Source organism: Dromiciops gliroides, chromosome 1, assembly GCF_019393635.1.
Source record: "Dromiciops gliroides isolate mDroGli1 chromosome 1, mDroGli1.pri, whole genome shotgun sequence".
Classification (NCBI taxonomy): Eukaryota; Metazoa; Chordata; class Mammalia; order Microbiotheria; family Microbiotheriidae; genus Dromiciops; species Dromiciops gliroides.
The window spans coordinates 70,468,908-70,486,945 of record NC_057861.1 but is presented as its reverse complement, the minus strand read 5'-3'; the positions used below and the strand labels follow the sequence as shown (position 1 = coordinate 70,486,945).

The window sequence follows — 18,038 nt, the reverse complement described above, 5'->3', positions numbered from 1 at the left end:
ATCTAAGTTGTACTTATGTCTTACCCATCTCTGAACTATGATTCGCGCAGGCCCTACATTCTATCTAAACTTTGCTCCTCACCCCCACCCCCGCACCTAGAATAATGCTGGGCACACAGTAATAACTTCCGATTTATCCTTTATAAAGCTTATTTGTACGTAGTTGTTTGCTCGTTGTCTCTTCATGCAGGCCGGATTCGACTTTTCCAGTTCACAGCTTAGTCTGTACCTGTCACGTAGGCTTTTAATAACAGTGTCCTCGTTTGTGGACTAGGAACTTGTCCCTACACCCCGGCCCCTCCCAGGCTCTGGCACCCCACGCCCTCCTCCCGGTGTGAGCACTCATCCTGTTCCCGCGTGCCTCCCTCTCGGTCTTTATAGGGTGATGGGGAGGCGTGCCGGCGGCCCCCTGAGGCGCACACGTGGGAGAAGAGAGCTGTCAGCAAGTAATTGGGATTCCAGCCATGGAGCCCAACGGCTGCAAATTGATGGAAGCTTCGAAAGATCTCTCGGAGCAGGTGAGCGAAGTCCCCAGCCCCAGCCCACGCCCCTATTCCTGCTTGGCAGTGGTACCTTCAGCAGCCGGCTCTGAGAGGGGGGCTGGATTATACCACTCGCTCTTGGAAGGGCTTTAGAGGGTCGGGCTAGGTTTGCTCTCACATCTTTGCGGGCAATTTAAGGGAGGTTTGGATGGATATGGGGAACAGGGAGACTTTCCTGCACTAAAAGGGTGGGTGCCCTGTGTATTTTGTTCTCTTGTCGGATGGGTCGTGTTTGAGGGGAATGCAGACAGCCCTTCTAGAGGCTGGCTAGGGGTGGAGTGCGGAGTGACAGCTGCTTGTGCCATTTGCGTCCCACTGACTTTAAAAAAAATGTCAACAAAATTCTTGGATTTGAAGTTGGAAGAAACCATTTAGTCCAATGCCCTCCTTGTACATCGATCATTCAATAAACTTTTAGTGAGCGCCTTCTCTAAACCAGGCACTAAACTAAGCCTGAAGACACAAAAGGAGACAAAAGATAATCCCTGCCCTCAAGGAGTTTGCAACCTAATCGGAGAGATAACATGAACAAAGCAAGCCACATACAAGATATACAGATGGTGAAAACGAGGTCCAAAGGAGTTAAAAGACTTGCCCAAGGGCTTGAGTATATCCGCCCCCCTCCCCAATTTAAATGTTTACTCGTAGAAGTGTTGCAGCCTTTGATTTGTACAATTTGATCTTAACTCTAACTGTGGATTTTGAGGCAAAAGACCTGGGTTTGAATACTGACTGCCACTTACTAGGAATTTGAGTTTGGGAAATGAATTTTCCCTACCTAGGCCCCGTTTCCTTTTTTTTTTGGGGGGGGGGGGGGCCGGGTGATGGGGGAGGGGACAGGAAGGGAGGGAAGAAAACTAGATCTCTTAAGGTTCCTTTGCAGTTCTAAAATCAATTATCTTAAAGTAGTAAGAACCGGAATAAGCATCCCACTTAGTCTTAATTTCCAGGTATTTTCCAATGATGCTAAAATTTTCCAGTATCTTCTTAAATCTCTGAAATAATAGCGTTTCCACCACCTTAGCTTTCAGATTTCAGGCCGACTCCATTTCTTCTTTCTTTCTTTCTTTCTTTTTTTTTTTTGTGGGGCGATGAGGGTTAAGTGACTTGCCCAGGGACACACAGCTAGTGTCAAGTGTCCGAGGTTGGATTTGAACTCAGGTCCTCCTGAATGCAGGGCCGGTGCTTTATCCACTTAGCTGCCACACACACACACACACACACACACACACACACACACACACACACACTCCATTTCTGCCATTCTTAGTGGCTGTTTTTGCTTTTCTTTGAATCCCCAGCTCCTAGCACAATACCTCACACACAATAAAAGTTTAATAAATGCTTGTTGACTGGCTTAAAAGAAAACAGTAGTTTTATTTTTTTCATCTGCCAATTGCAATATGGACTATTTTGCGTAGTGCAAACAAGCATCTCTCTAATAACATTGAGTCACATATATAATTCTTCATGATTACAACAAAGAGTTGATGAGACTTTAAAATGGAGCTATGTCTCCATCATGAAATACATCCCTTCATTCCGAATTTACTACCTGTATGATTTGGGGCAAGTCACTAAAACTTTATTTCCTCATCTATAAAATGAGACTTGGATTAGATGCTATCCAAACAAGGTTCCCTCTAGATCAAGATCTTATGATCCAATGTGCCAAATCCAAAGGATCTGATGTACTTTATTATTTAGCTTTTATTTCTTCCGTGCTTTAAAGATTACAAAGTACGTGCCTCATAATAACCCTGTGAAGTAGGTGGTACAAACATAATTATTCCCATTAAAGATGAAACTGAAGATCAGAGAGTTGACTTCAACTCTCCAGAGTTGTCCAGAGTCCAGAATCATGCAGCTGGTAAGTAATAGGGACTCAAGTCCAGGTCTTTTGACTCCAAACTCAGTGTTCCTTGCAATCGAGACTCTGCTTGGCATTATGATCTCAAAATTAATATTTTTTTAAAAACTGCTTATATTTGAAATCCATTCCCTCGTGAATTATACTCACAGATTGGGGTGTAGAGAGCCCAGGGTAATAGGTTGAGTAATAGCTGTAGAAGCCACCTAGATGACTACTCATTACCAAGGTAGAGCCCAGTTTTTACTATTTAATCTTGGGTAAACCTCAGTTTGCCTATCTATAAAATGAGGAGATTGGATTAAGCGATCTCTAAAAGTCCCTTCCAGTTTGAAATTCTATAATCCTGCAAATCATAAGCTTCTTTAATAAATATTTTTATTTAAAGTTTTGAGATCCAAATTCTATTCTTCCCTCCCTCCCTTCTTTCCCTCCCCCCTCCTTGAAGTAGTAAGCAATCAGATAAAGGTTATACATGTGCAATTATGTAAAACACTACCATATTAGTCATTTTGTATAAGAAAACTCAAAAGAAAAAAATGAAAGTGAAAAATAGCATGCTTCAATCAATATCAGTTCTTTCTTTGGAGGTGGATAGTATGTTTCATCATTAGTCCTTTGGGATTGTCTCGAATTATTGTATTATTGAGAACAGTCAAGTCATTCACAGTTCTTCATAAAACAATGTTGTTGTCACTGTATACAATGTTCTCCTGGTTCTGCTCACTATACATCAGTTCAATATATGTTCTGCTTCACTATATATCAGTTCATATAAGTCTTTCCAGGCCTTTCTGAAATCATCCTGCTTGTCATTTCTTATAGCACAATAATATTCCATCACTGTCATATACACAGCTTGTTTAGCCATTCCCCAACTGATGGGCATTCCTTTGATTCCCAATTCTTAGCCACCACAAAAAAAGCTGCTATAAATATTTTTGTACAAATAGGTCTTTTTCTTTTTGGGGGAATGTCTTTGGGATATAAACCTACCAGTGGTATTGCTAGATCAAAGGGTATGCACAGTTTTATAGCCCTCTGTACATAGTTCCAAATTGCCCTCCATTTGGATTGGTTCACAACTCCACCAACACTGGATTAGCATCCTAGTCATAAACTTTTTTTAATGACCATTTTACAAATTATGCCAAATATATAATAATTATTACCAGAAATTAGGAATCAAGAACTTAATACATTGATCTAGATCTACAGTGATTGTTGGGGTTTTGTCAATCAAAGGAGTATTAATAGTCTTTAGGCAGAGAACTAAAGTCTTTCCAGTGCTGGGATTGGTGGGTTTTACATTTGATTGTCAAAACTAATCTATTTTGATCTTTGGTACATCATAGGTATAATGATAAGGACATTGAAATGGGAGTCAAAGACCTGGATCCTGATCTTATCGGGCCAATGTGCAGTCCTATACTGGTTGCTTCATTATCCTGGGGCTTCAGTCATTTAAACTCTCATCTGTAAAAGAGTGATTTTGTCATTGTTGACTCTGACTTTTCATGACCCCACTGGGAGTTTTCTTGGCAGGTATACTGGAGTGATTTGCCATTTTCTTCTCTAGCTTGTTTTCTAGATGAGGAAACTGAGGCAAAGAGGGTAAAGTGACTTGCTCAGGATCACACATCTACTAAGTGTTTGAAGCTATATTTGAATTCAGGTCTTCTGACTTGAGGCACAGAGCTCTATCCACCGTGCCACCCAGCTGCCCTAAAGGAAGCATTAGCACCTTACCATGCCTTAGAGGTGCTATGAGACTCAAATGAGATGATATATGTAAAATTCGATTCTTCCTATTTAAATGCAGTAATTGGCCTAAGTTATCTGGGTCCTTCCCATCCAGCTGTGGCCATCTATAAGCGTTTGGCAAAGGGTTAGCTGCATCACTTCTGGATGTCATTTGTTGGCTCTCGCTCAGCCTTCAGTTTCCAATGCTGGCCCCACAGACACTTCCTCTGGTGGCGGCTCTTCTAAAACTGTTTTTACCACTCAGCTGTACTCATTAATCCCAACTCTAACAAGTAAATTAGGGTGGTGGTAAACACAGCAGCAATGGGAGCTTGTTTGTAGGGAATTACTGTGTTTAAGCACAAGACACCCTGGTGATATATTTCATAACCACATATGAAAGGGGGAGGGGAATAGGACCTGTAGTTTGGTTGGCATTGACACATTCAATGATTTGGAAACTTCCATGGTTTATACTACATGGGATTCCTGTGCCACCTGTCCTTCGAGCCAGCTTAGATGTCACCTATTCCTGAAAACCTTCCTTTACTTTCCTCTCCTCCCTCCCAACCACCATCCAAAATTATAATTTCTTCCTTGGACTTACATAATACTTACTATGTCTTTATCATATCCTCGTCTGTCTTGTAGTCACCATACAATTATTGCATATGCACATGAATATATATATGTAATATAATATACCCTATTTCCCTTGCTAGATCATAAGGACTATAAGAGAAGGGACCTTAAAAAAATAAAAAATAAAATTTAAAAATTTTTAAAAAGAGAAGGGACCTTGACTTAATTACCTTTGTGTCTTCCCCAGTGCCAAAGACCTTTGAATGTATTAACCACTTAATAAATGACTATAGAATCCAGGAATTAAAAAAAAAGGAGATGCATTTAAATTGACTAATTCAGTCAAATATTTTTTGAGTATTTACTGTGTTTAGTGTCCTATGCTAAGCATTGCTAGTGATATAGAAATGAAGTCTATGTAGTTCTTGCCTTTAAGAAGCTTATATCAGTTGAACACAAAATTTTTTTAAATTGATGTCAAAATTTGTTTTTACATGTAATTTGATTTTGGGGTTTTTTTTTTGTTTTTTTAGTGAGGCAATTGGGGTTAAGTGACTTGCCCAGGGTCACACAGCTAGTAAGTGTTAAGTGTCTGAGGCCGGATTTGAACTCAGGTACTCCTGACTCCAGGGCCCGTGCTCTATCCACTGCACTACCCAGCTGCCCCTTTACATGTAATTTGGAAAATAAAATTCTAAACAGGAAAAAAATAATCTGCTAGCCTATAAATAAAATGATTAAATTACCCAGGAAAAAAAAAGCTTATACCTTCTTAGGAAAGGTAAGGCAATTGATAATCTTTGTTTTTCTATATTTTTGTTCAGTCATTTCAATCATGCTCAATTCTTCCTGACTCCATTTGGGGTTTTCTTGGCAAAGATACTGGAGTGCTTGCTATTTCCTTCTCCAGCTTGAAAATCCAGTTGTTATTTTCAGTTGGGTCAGACTCTTCATGACCACATTTGGGCTTAGCTAGCACTTATAGAAGTGTTTTAAAGTTAAAAAAGAACTCTTTGCATGTGTTATCTCATTTGATCCTTACAACAACCCTGAGAGTTGGTAGGTGCTACCCCCCTTTTACAGATGAGACAGGTTGGTTAAGTGACTGACCTAGGGTCATACAGATAACCAGCTTCTGACGCTGGATTTAGATGCAGGTCTTCCTGACCCCAAATATTGCCTTTTATCCACTGCACTATCTAGCTGCCTCAAACAGATATATGACCAGAATGTGAAGCAGCATATGATGAATGCCATGAGGGAGTAAGGAAACAGCACAGGGGTTCATCACTGGAGATCATCACGATGAGTTGGAATTTGGGAAGGCACCATAAATGAGGGAAGATTTAAGCTGGGCCTGGGCCATAAGCTATTCTATGAGCATAGGGATGTTCTTTTAAGAAGTTTTACAATAGCTTAGAGGCAGCCAAGTGGCTCAGTGGATAGAGCACTGGGCCAGGAGTCAGGAAAACCTGAAGTCAGATAGGACCTCAGACACTAGCTGTGTCTCCCTGGGGCAAATCCATTTATCTTAGTGTCCTCATCTGTAAAACTGAGATAATAGTAATTACTATTCCCTTGGGGTTGTTTTGAAGTTCAAATAAGATATTTTGTAAAGTGCTTCTCCAAACTTAAAGCTATATATAAATTCTAATTATTATTTTATTTTCTTGCTCCTCTTTATCATCAACCTCTCTTTAAGAGCCCTTTTAAAGACCTAGTCTGAAGAAGTTTCAGAAGAGCAGAACCTAAAGTAGGAATTCCAGAGTTCTGTTCCCTGAGGAATCTTAAGAATAAGGAAGTAATAATAATAATAAATAATAACAATAACAGCTAACATTTATATAGCACTTACTATGTGCCAGGCATTATGCTAAGCATTTTTTAATCATAAAAGTATGTTATTATTTTCTAGTTACATATAGAGATAGTTTTCAACATTTGTTTTTATAAGATTTCTAGTTCCAAATATTTCTCCCTCCCTCTCCCCTCCCCAAGACAGCAAGTAATCTGATATAGGTTATATATGTACAATCACATTAAACATTTCTGCATTGGTCATGCTATGAAAGAAGAATCAGAGCAAAAGGGAAAAACCTCAAAAAACAAAAGCCAAAAAAGTAGAAATAGTATGGTTCAATCTGCATCTAGATTCCACAGTTCTTTTTTTCTGGATTTGGAGAGCATTTTCCATCATGAGTCCTTTGGAACTCTCTTGGACCATTGTATTGCTGAGAAGAGTCAAGTCTATCACAGTTGATCAACACACAATGTTGTTGATACTGTGTACAATGTTCTCCTGGTTCTGCTCATCTCACTCATCATCAGTTCATGCAAGTCCTTCCAGGTTTCTCTGAAATCTATCTGCTCATCATTTCTTACAGCACAATAGTATTCCATTACATTCATATACCACACCATGTTCAGGTCAGATTTGAACTCGAGTTTTCCTGACTCCAGGCCCAGCACTCTGGGCTACCAGCCACCTGGAATTCAGAGGTAACATCCATGGGTCTGCAGCTGCCTGACCATGGTACCTTCGAAATAGCCATTTTGTATTGGTTTCTCTACTAGTACATCAAGGTGCTAGAGCCAGAATTCCAGAAAAGGAGTGTATGAAATGTTCCAAGAATCCAGAGGGATAATTCCCTGCCTCCCCCAGCCCCCAAATTGGTCTAAGAACTTATGAAGCTACTTTTTTTCCATATAAATATTTTATTATTTTCCATGTAGAGATAGTTTTCAACATTTGTTTTTATAAGATTTCTTGTTTCAAATTTTTCTCCCTCCCCTCCCTCTTCCCTTCCCAAGACAGCAAGTAATCTGATATAGGTTATATATGTACAATCACATTAAACATATTTCTACATTAGTCATGTAATGAGAGAAGAATCAGAGCAAAAAGGGAAAACCTCAAAAAATAAAAACAACAACAAAAACAATAGAAATAGTATGGTTCGATCTGCATCCAGATTCAACAGTTCTCTTTTTTTCTGGATTTGGAGAGCATTTTCCATCATGAGTCCCCTGGAACTATCCTGGACCACTGTATTGCTGAGAAGAATCAAGTCTATTACAGTTGATCAACACATAATGTTGATGATACTGTGTACAATATTCTCCTGATTCTGCTCACCTCACTCATCATCAGTTCATGCAAGTCCTTCCAGGTTTCTCTGAAATCTGTCTGCTCATTGTTTCTTACAGCACAATAGTATTCCATTACATTCATATACCACACCATGTTCAGCCATTCCCCAATTGATGGGCAACCCCCAAATTTCCAATTCCTTGCCACCACAAACAGAGCAGCTATAAATATTTTTGTACATGTGGGTCCTTTTCCCTTTTTTATGATCTCTTTGGGGAAAAGACCTAATAGTGGTATTGCTGGGTCAAAGGGTATGCAAAGCTTTATGAAGCTACTTTTGAAGGCAGTTCTCTTCACCTAACTGACACTGGTGTCATAGAGACATCCCCCTGTTCCCTGACCCTCAACTCTGCATTTCTGGCCTCTTCATTTTCCTTCTGACCCTTGCACTCACCAGTTCCTTCACCTAACGAAGAGATTCCTGCCTCATCTGGCTCGCCTCTGTCTAATCAGCACCTTCCTGGAGGACAGCATTCACACCTGGTGGCAGTGGAATGAACAGGAGTCCCTTAAGATGTCCTGGAGTAATAGCCCTTTCCTGGCATTAATTTTTGGGATGATCAACACTTTTGGGCAATTGGGTAAGAGTTCTCGCTCATCTAGGACTCATCGAGGTGGCAAAAGGTTGCTGGAGGTTGGAGACAGAAAAGTAAGAGGGTAATATGTGGATAAAAGTCAGTGGAGACAGCTTTGCAGGCAGGAGCAAGGGGATGAGGAATGGAGGGAGAATTAGTGCTATTGTCCCTAAAACTGGCTCTTTATTCCTCCTATTACAGTGGGATGTGTGCTGATTTTAGTCCAGAGGTGTGTTCCTTGTGCTTGTTTTGTGCTGTTTGGAATCATTTTCATGCAAGTAAGTTAATAGGCAACTGTTTCAGTACAGATGCTGATCCCCAAAGAGACTGATGTACTTGGAGTAAAAGTAACCTGGGTTCAGGTCTCAGATCTGCCACTTACTACACTCTTTGTGACTTTGGTCAAGTCCCTTCCATTCTCTGGGCCTTGGTTTCATCCTCTGGGAAATGAGGGGTTTGGACTGAGGCCCTACCCCTGCTGGTTTAAAATCCTATGAAACCCATGATGCTGCTGAAAATACTGGCCTCCTCACCTAAGCAGACCTTCCCTACAGTCTCTGAGAAACTGACCTTTGCTTAGCGATGTACTTTGCAGTCAAACTCTGCTTGCCTGACCTTTCTGCTTCCAGAATATTTGCATTACAAATATTGACTTCCCTGACACCAGCAGATGCTTAACATAGAAGCTGTTAGGTCTCTTGAGCTGCATCCAGAAGTCTCTTCCTATATCTCAAAGGTTACCAGCAGAACCCTCTATTCTTTCAGGTAGTGGTTTAATGGAAAGAACAGTCGACTTCGAATCAGAAAGATTTGGGTCCCTGTTTTGCCATTTACCAAAGCTTAGGAAAGTCCCTTCCCCCATCCAGACCTCAGTTTCCTCATCTGTAAAATGAGGGTATTGGATTAGTTGGCTTCCAAGGGTTCTTCCAAATGAAAGTCCTGAGATCCTGAGATCTCATGGATATACAAAGTATTCCTCTTTTCCGTTCCATGTTTATAAACATCAGTGAATTGAGACAAGAGAAGAGCCATGTTCCAAAGCTGCCTTTCATCCCAAAGATGTCATATCTGAAGATTCTAGAAGAATCAGGGCCAGTTGAACAAGAGTCCTGGATTCCCTTCCAGCTCTGCCTGTGCCTGGTTATAGAACTGTCATGCCTTCTACTCCCTGCACCTCAATTCCAGCCATCAAAGGTACTGCTGACTGTGTGGTGGTTGGTTCAGAGCTGGAAGCAGGCATCGTGAGCAATAAAGATACTAGAACAAATATAGAAACCACTTCCCCAGAGGAAAAATGGTCAAAGGAGATGAACAAACAATTTTCAAAAGAAGAATCACAAATTATTAACAACTAGAAGAAAGAATGTTCCTAATCATTAAAAGAAAGGTGACTCAGGGGCAGCTAGGTGGCACAGTGGATAGAGCACCAGCCCTGGATTCAGAAGGACCTGAGTTCAAATCCAGCCTCAGACACTTATCACTTACTGGCTGTGTGACCCTAGGCAAGTCACTTAACCCCAATTGCCTCACCAAAAAAAAAATGGTGAATCAAAACAACTCTGAGGTTTCATCTCACATTTGGCAAAATCGAAATCGACAAAGATAATAAAAGGTAAAAATAATGTTAGAGGGGTCTTCAGGATAATAGATTCTCTAATATATTCACTAAGACTGCTAGGTGGTACAGTAGATAGAGCTCCAGAGGACCTTGAGTCAGAAAGACTCAAATCCACCCTTACAGGCTTTTTAGCTATAAAGGCTTCCATACTTGCCCTGAGCAAGTCATTTCCTCGCCATCTGCCATGAATGGAGGCTCCAGTGTATAGAGTGCTGGGTCTAGAACTAGAAAGACCTGACTTCAGATCTGACCTCAGACACTTACTAGCTGTGCGACCCTGAGCAAGTCACTTACCTGCATCTACCTCAGTTTCCCCATCTCTAAAATAAAGATAATAATAGCACCTACCTCCCATGGATGTTGTGAGGATAAAATTAGATAATATTCCCAAAGTACTTTGCAAACCTTAAAATGCTACATAAATACATGCTATTATTATTATCATATATGGTTGGTGAAACTGAGAATTGGTCTGACTATTCGAGAAAACAATTTTGGGAAATATTTGGGAAAAATCAACAATATATGCCTTTTGACCCTACAAATCCATTGCTGTGCATGTATTCCAAGGAAGTCAAAAATGGAAAGAATTTCCATTACATTCAAATAAGCACTTTTTATGGGGGCAGCTAGATGGCACAGTGGATAAAGCACTGGCCCTGGATTCAGGAGGACCTGAGTTCAAATCCAGCCTCAGACACTTGACACTAGCTGTGTAACCCTGGGCAAGTCACTTAACCCTCGTTGCCCCACAAAAAAAATAAAAGAAGAAAAAGAAAAGCACTTTTTATGGTAGCAAAATAATGAGAATGAAGTAGGCTCCCATCAACCGGGAGATGATTAAACAAATTGAGGTATGCCAATATAATACTCAGAATTATCATTTTGAGAAATTCAAAAATTTGGAAAGATTTTAATGTAAAGATTTCCATGATTGATATAGAACCAAGTAAGCTAAATCAGAAAAACAATTTATACAATGACCATAAGAACATAAACAAAAACAAAAAAAAACATTAAAATGAAGTCAAATGCTACATAATTGTAATAACCAGCCTTGGTTCTGGAAGAAAGATGAGGAAATGCACGTCCCTCCTTTCTAGAAAGGTGGGGGCTATGGGTGCAAAACATTGTATATGTAGTCAGATGTAGTCATTGTGTCAATTGGTTTCATTTAACCATTATTCTGTTGTAAGGCCAGAGTTGGGTACAAGGAAGTTGGCATATCTGGAAATTACTGTGAAGTGAAAAGAAAAAAAAAGTTGTCAACAAAACATTTGATTAAAAAAAAGAAGAAGCAACAAGGATTTGGTGAATCAAACACCACTGAACAAAGAAAGCAGAATTGAACAGTTCCTTTCCTTGTATCTTCTTTGCTCTTTGCTAAGGTAATAACAGACCCCACCTTCTCCTTTTATCCTTCCCTGTTTGATAACTCATCATCTTAGACTTAGAAAAACCACAGATACTTGATGGTGAAACATGCCACTCCCCTGCCCCTATAACAAAGAGGTGGTGGACAAGCAGTTGCAGGCTTGATCTGTTTAGGGTAAAACAAATTTCTTATTTTCTTATTCATTACAGAAGAGGTTCTGTGGAGGGTGTAGAAATGGAGAGGAGAGGAGAGGAGAGCAGAGGAGAGGAGAGGAAGAGGAGAGGAAAGGAGAGGAAAAGGAAAAGGAAAAGGAAAAGGAAAAGGAAAAGGAAAGAGATACTTTGTGACCAATCAGAAATAGCCTTGGTCTCTATGCCTCCAAAGCTCATCTTTACATTTCAGGAATAGTACTTTCCCTAAGATCTTACTTGCCTTCCTAGATTACCTACTACATCTACCAACATCGCATCTCACCAGTTAAGTGGCAGAGAATTCATTTGCTTCCCAAGTGATTTCTTTTACTTTAAAGCCCTTGGAACCTTCCGAAGAAAGGCAGCATCTGGAGTAAAAGGGTATTGTTGCAATGGTGGACAGAAGCACTTGGTTGGATTGGAGCCCCCCAAGCTAAAGATATCTTGTACAACCTCTCTCCCTGCTGCATTGGGATGGTGTCTGGCTAGCCTCAAAGGTTCCCCTCTTATCAATGAAAGGGGAGGAGTTCCCCTTCCCTTATTTTTCTTACCCCCCTCTTAATTTTTCTGCCTTGTTGCTTAACAAGTGTTTGTCCAAATGAATTGTATTAAGGGGGGAGGGGGAATGAATTGTATTGTTTCCATTTTCCATCAGTGGGATAAAAACCCCTTGCGGGTTCCCATGGTCCCTCCCAAGCAGCATGTGAATGAGTAATTGGGAACAGATGCTCTTTTTGTTTTGTCTTTTAAAGCTCCTGCTTTATCAGAGGATTTTTGTAAGGAGGATCACATGTAGCCAGTGTTGAGTGGGAATCCATTCTCAAGTTCATTTCCCCCCCCTTTTTGTAGGTCACGGCCTACGGCCTTTTGTGGAACCTCAGATTCCTGATGAGGTGAGTGAGATTAACTGTTGGGGATTGTCTAGCCTGCCTGGTGTTGCCATGGGTGAACCAGTCACAGTCAAGCAGAAGGCCCAGCCTTTAGGGAATGGAGCCAGAAGAAGGGAGGGGGGAAGCAGTGGTTGCATGGATACCCCGAGCCTGAGCACGCTTAATGGGACGCTCCTTTCACCAGAAGGTGACCGTGTGTGTGGATGCACAATGGACTTGCTCTGGGGACCATTGTAAAGCTCTGCATTGTCCAGCCTCTGGGTAATCGCTTCTAGCTCTAGAAAGGGAACAAATTGGGCTTTGGGGCATACAGGCCTTTCCTGTCTCTGTCAGCACAATTTCAAGAGGACCTCAGGAAAGCAACTTTTAAATTCCGTTTAATAAGTGTTTATTGAGCTGACAACAACAACAAAAAGAGATCTTAAAACTCATCTGAGGGGCAGCTAGATGTAGCAGTGGCTAGAGCACCAGCCCTGGAGTCAGGAGTACCTGAGTTCAAATCTGGCTTCAGACACTTAACACTTACTAGCTGTGTGACCCTGGGCAAGTCACTTAACCCCAATTTGCCTCACTAAAAAAAAAAAAAAAAACCCTCATCTGGCCCAATCCTCTTATTTTACAGATGAGGAAACCAAGGCTTAGAAACCTTAAGTAGAACCAAATAATCATCTCTTTCCTGAACAATGAAAATAAACAGATACATTTTCCCAACATCTACCAACCCACTCTTAAACTGGAGGCATTTGGGTGGCCTAGAAAATGCATCTACGGAAGGCAGCTAGGTGGCGCAGTGGCTAAAGCACAAGCCCTGGATTCAGGAGGACCTGCATTCAAATTCGGCCTCAGACACTTGATACTCACTAGCTGTGTGACTCTGGGCAAGTCACTTAATCCTCATTGTCCCACCAAAAGAAAGAAAGAAAGAAAGAGAGAAAGAAAGAAAGAAAGGAAGGAAGGAAGGAAGGAAGGAAGGAAGGAAGGAAGGAAGGAAGGAAGGAAGGAAGGAAGGAAGGAAGGAAGGAAGGAAGGAAGGAAAAATGCATCAACTCAACTGTCTTCTTGTCTAAAATCAGGAATGAGGCTGGGCTGGATCTTTCTAATTTTGTTGAACATTTTCTTTTGTCACGTGTCCATGCTTTGCTGGGTTTGATCTGCATGACATCTGGTCTCCTTTTCTTCCCCTCTGCTCCCTCCATGGTCTCCTAGAAACGTTGCTTTGGGTGGTGGTCTACTGTTCCTCTTAGCAGAGAGCCGGACAGAAGGGAAATGTGCCTTTGCTGGCGTCCCTACCTTGGATGGCACCTCCCCCCAACACTACATTCGGCTGGGAGGAAGAATTCTTCTCCTCCTCATGTTCATCTCACTCCTGCACTTTGAAGTGAATGTGTTTGCAGTAAGTGACCTGCAGACCTCTCCTTTGGTCCCCTTCGCTTGACTATTTGTCCATTTTTTTCAACATTTGAGAACCTACCTCTACCCTCATAGCACTCAAACAGATCCCTCTTTCATCTTTGTCCCCTTGATTTTTCCAATCACTTTCCTTTTCCTGACACATTGCTATTATTTGAGGGGCGTGGGGCAATGAGGGTTAAGTGACTTTTCCAGGGTCATACAGCTAGTAAGTGTCAAGTATCTGAGGCTGAATTTGAACTCAGGTCCTCCTGAATCCAGGGCCAGTGCTTTATCCACTGTGCCACCTAGCTGCCCCCCGCATTGCTATTATTTATCTCACTCTAGCTCAGCTCATCCTGTTTGTCTGTCTACATAAATTAGCAAAGCAGCCATATAGAAAAGTCCATTAGGGCAGTTAGATTTTGGAAAGGTGTCATTAGGAGACTGATCAGAAGAATACATAGAGGACATCTAGATGGTACAGTGGATAAAGCATCGGCCCTGGATTCAGGATTACCTGAGTTCAAATCTGGCCTCAGACACTTGACACTTACTAGCTGTGTGACCCTGGAAAAGTCACTTAACCCTCATTGCCCCACAAAAAAAAAGGATATGTCTCCTATTCCCAACTTGGTCAATGCCTATCCACCCACCAGCCATTAAAAGAGAGATTGGCCAGTACCTCACCCATACTTAACCCGATGCCAGCTTAATACCAGTTATATTACAACCCTCATAAATGGACAATCCTTATTCCAGAGATCACACTACAGGACATGAGGGCCTGTGGCCTGTTTTCTGAAATTATTGGGAAACTAGAGTGGGTTTTCTAAAATATTGCTTCTATAAATTATAGGCTATTATTTTAGGTGGTATGCATTTATTATTAAAGTATATTAAACATTAGCAAAGAATTGATCTCATGGCATTTCCCTAACTTCTTCAATAGTCACCGGCTTACAGGCTTAAACAATTACATACCCAGCATATTAATCCAAGAGGGAGAGGAGAGGTCGAGTGGCAAATTCAACAGAGTCCCAGGAAGGCAGAAAGCAAGCCCCCTGCAATCCCAGTGCCTTTCCTCCCTCCGATAGGGATAGCGGCAGGCAGCTCCTTACACACTGATCAAAGCTGATTCAATTCCATTGATTGATGTAATTCGAGGGTGGTCTACCGTGATGACATCAAGGTCTAGTGGAAGATAGACCCCCTGAAGGCAAAGGTGCATTCAGATAGATGTGGTTTCTATCTCCATTCTTTGTACGCCTGCAAGGGATTAGGCCCTGAGTTTAGTTGAACCTTCCAAAGTAGGGATAGAGAAGGATCCCCCCGCCAAAATACCATTATTAATAATTATTTTCTTACAAGCCCCATGTCCTTTGGTCTTGTATATTTCAGGCCATAGATACTCATGGTGGGCATGCAGATTTGCACCATTTAACACCATAGCCCATTGACTTTTTTCAGTTACGGGGCTTCTTTCTGTGCCCTTTGGGGCTACATCTATCCCAGAAATAACAATATAATCTAAAATAAAACAATTATTTGGGCAGTCAGAGCACTATTCTACAAATCTATTTTTCTTCTCTATTTCAGTCAACCCACGGTTTTGTTTTAGACTCCACTGTCCTCTGAGTGTTTGGGAAATAAAGCCAAAGACGATTCCGTCTTTAAGTAGGCTCAGCTTTGGGGTGGGGATGGGGATACAGTAAAGGAGTCATCAGACTGATTATGTTTCTTTCACGTCCCTTCCTGCCTTGCTGCTCAGATCTTCCAAGATGTCTTCAACATGGTTCTCATCATCCTGGTGGCCATTGGGCTCAAAACAAAACTCGCTGCCCTCACTCTTGTGATCTGGCTGCTCCTCAGCAACCTGTTAGAGAATCCATTTTGGACCATCCCCGCCAACAGGCCCCTCCATGATTTTATGAAGTATGACTTCTTCCACACTATGTCTGTAATGGGAGGCCTTCTCTTGGTGGTAGCCCTTGGACCTGGAGAAGTGTCAATGGATAAACACAAGAAGAAGTGGTAAATATCGCAGCAAAATAAGAGAAAAGAAGGAAAGAGATGGATTTATTACCTTCTTGGCCTTGAACTCCCTCCTTAGGAAGCTGAGGAGAGTGTGCCCCCTGCCCCCCCTCCATCTACTCACATGTCTTCCAGATGTCTCTTGTTCCTTTCCCTGGGCCAGACAGAGACATGTATAAAGTGAAAGGCAATCTGGCCCTTTACTTGTACTGGGACTTCATTGAAGAACTTTTGTTATTTTCAAGGTATTGTTGAGAGCTCTGTGTATTTATGTGGGCCATAGGGGAGATGCTCAGCCTTCATCCTGCTCTGTGAACCTAAAAAGAACTGATTGTACCTGAGGCACCCAAAATAGGTGTTATCAGGATTGGGTCTATATCCGTTGGGGCTACCATTTTCCTTGTTTAATTTGGAATCTTATGTCTGGGGACCTCCCTTTTTGACATGTGGTAGAATCCAGTCCCTGTCGGTCATAGAGGTAGGGCAGTGGTCCCTTTCTGAAGATCATTGTTGAAAACACTATGCCAGCATGACCTTCGTCCTTTGGTACCAATTAGTGCATTTTACCAGGCTCAGCATCAGCTTGGGACTCTCCCCCTCTCTGATTCCCCCATAAAGCTTTCCTTCAGAGTTATTTACCACCAAGTTGTCCGGATTTAGGTTACCCTCATTTTCATTCGCGTAAGTCACATTGGCTGTAGTAAGCCATCTGTAATTAGTCACTGAACAGACCAGGTTATCTCATCCACAGCAGATCTACAGCTGCCTCATTATCCATGAAAGCTCCAGTGAGCTGACTTTTGTTCTGACTTCTGTTCTGCCCAAATCAAAGGACTTCAGGGAACCTATGGAAACAAAGCAGTTTCTCATGGGAAAGGGTGGGTGAAGGGGCATCAGAGGTCTGTGGACCCAAGAGAGCCTTTCTGGATGGGTTTAGTTATCATGTCTCAAAGTGTATTTTTGAACAGTTCACTAGGATCAGATTCCCTTTCAAAGCAGCACGAGAAGGTCGAAAGGAAATTCAACTAAAGAAAATAGGCCAAGAGTTTTCTATGTTACTTAGTACATAGTCGTGCTATGTGCCTACCACATAGTGGATACTTTATAAATCCTAGTTGACTGTGTAAAGCAGGCATTGTATATCTGTGCATATGTTTATATTCACACTACCTCGGATTTATGTAAGCCTACTGTCCACAAAGGCAGAGTTTCCAGCTCATTGGCAGGGAGATCCAGCTGTTCAATATAATAAACCTGTATGAAGCATGCTATCTAGATGTGGTGAACATGTTAACATTCACTTTCGCTCAGTATTTCATATGTTAGGTGATCTTGTCTCTAATAGAGATTAACAGGCAAATATAAAAAGGGTTAAAATGACTAGTCATTCATCACAAATAGGGAAGTTTAGAGGAAAGAGTTTTAGGAGAGGAAATGGTGACTTCCATTTTAGACATGGAGAGCTTAATAAGAGCTAGCGTTCATAATGTTTAACGTAGTGCCTGGCACATAGTAGGTGCTTAGTAAATGCATGTGTCCTTCCCTTCCTTTTATATAGGACTTTAAGGACTGAAAAGCATTTTACAAATGATCTCACTTTTATCCTCACAACAGCCTTAGGAGATAGGTTGCTATGATGTTTCCCATTTTACAGTTGAAGAAACTGAAGCAGACAGAAATTAAGTGACTTGCCCAAGGTCAAACAACTTGGCTCTGAGGCCAGATTTGAACTCAGGTCTCCCTGACTCCAGGACTTCTTCCTGACACTCCACCCACTGCATCATAGAAAATCCAGATAATATCCAGTAGATAGTTGACTATGTATGACTGAATTTCAGGAGAAAGACGTGAGAGCTGGATACCTGGGAGTCATCTGCATTGAGATGATTCTTGAACACATATGGGAACAGATGAGATCATCAAGGAGAGGGAATAGAGACAGAAGAAAAGAGGAGCCAGGACAAAACCTTGGGGAAGATTCTAGGATATGGATGATGATTCAGTAAAGGAGAATAAGAAGAAACAGTCAGAAGAGAACATTGTTGCACAAACTAAAGAAGGAGAGTATCCATGAGTGG

The 18,038-nt window shown here is 41.5% G+C and overlaps 1 protein-coding gene across 1 annotated transcript; it reads left to right on the top strand.

Annotated features, from left to right (window-relative positions):
- The first annotated feature begins 386 nt into the window (after positions 1–386).
- LOC122736334 (surfeit locus protein 4-like) lies at positions 387–16,141 on the top strand. Its single transcript, XM_043978482.1, has 4 exons — positions 387–518; positions 12,497–12,540; positions 13,744–13,930; positions 15,698–16,141. The coding sequence occupies exons 1-4, from the start codon at positions 465–467 to the stop codon at positions 15,962–15,964; spliced, it is 552 nt and encodes a 183-aa protein (XP_043834417.1). The 5' UTR covers positions 387–464; the 3' UTR covers positions 15,965–16,141.
- Positions 16,142–18,038: the final 1,897 nt, after the last annotated feature.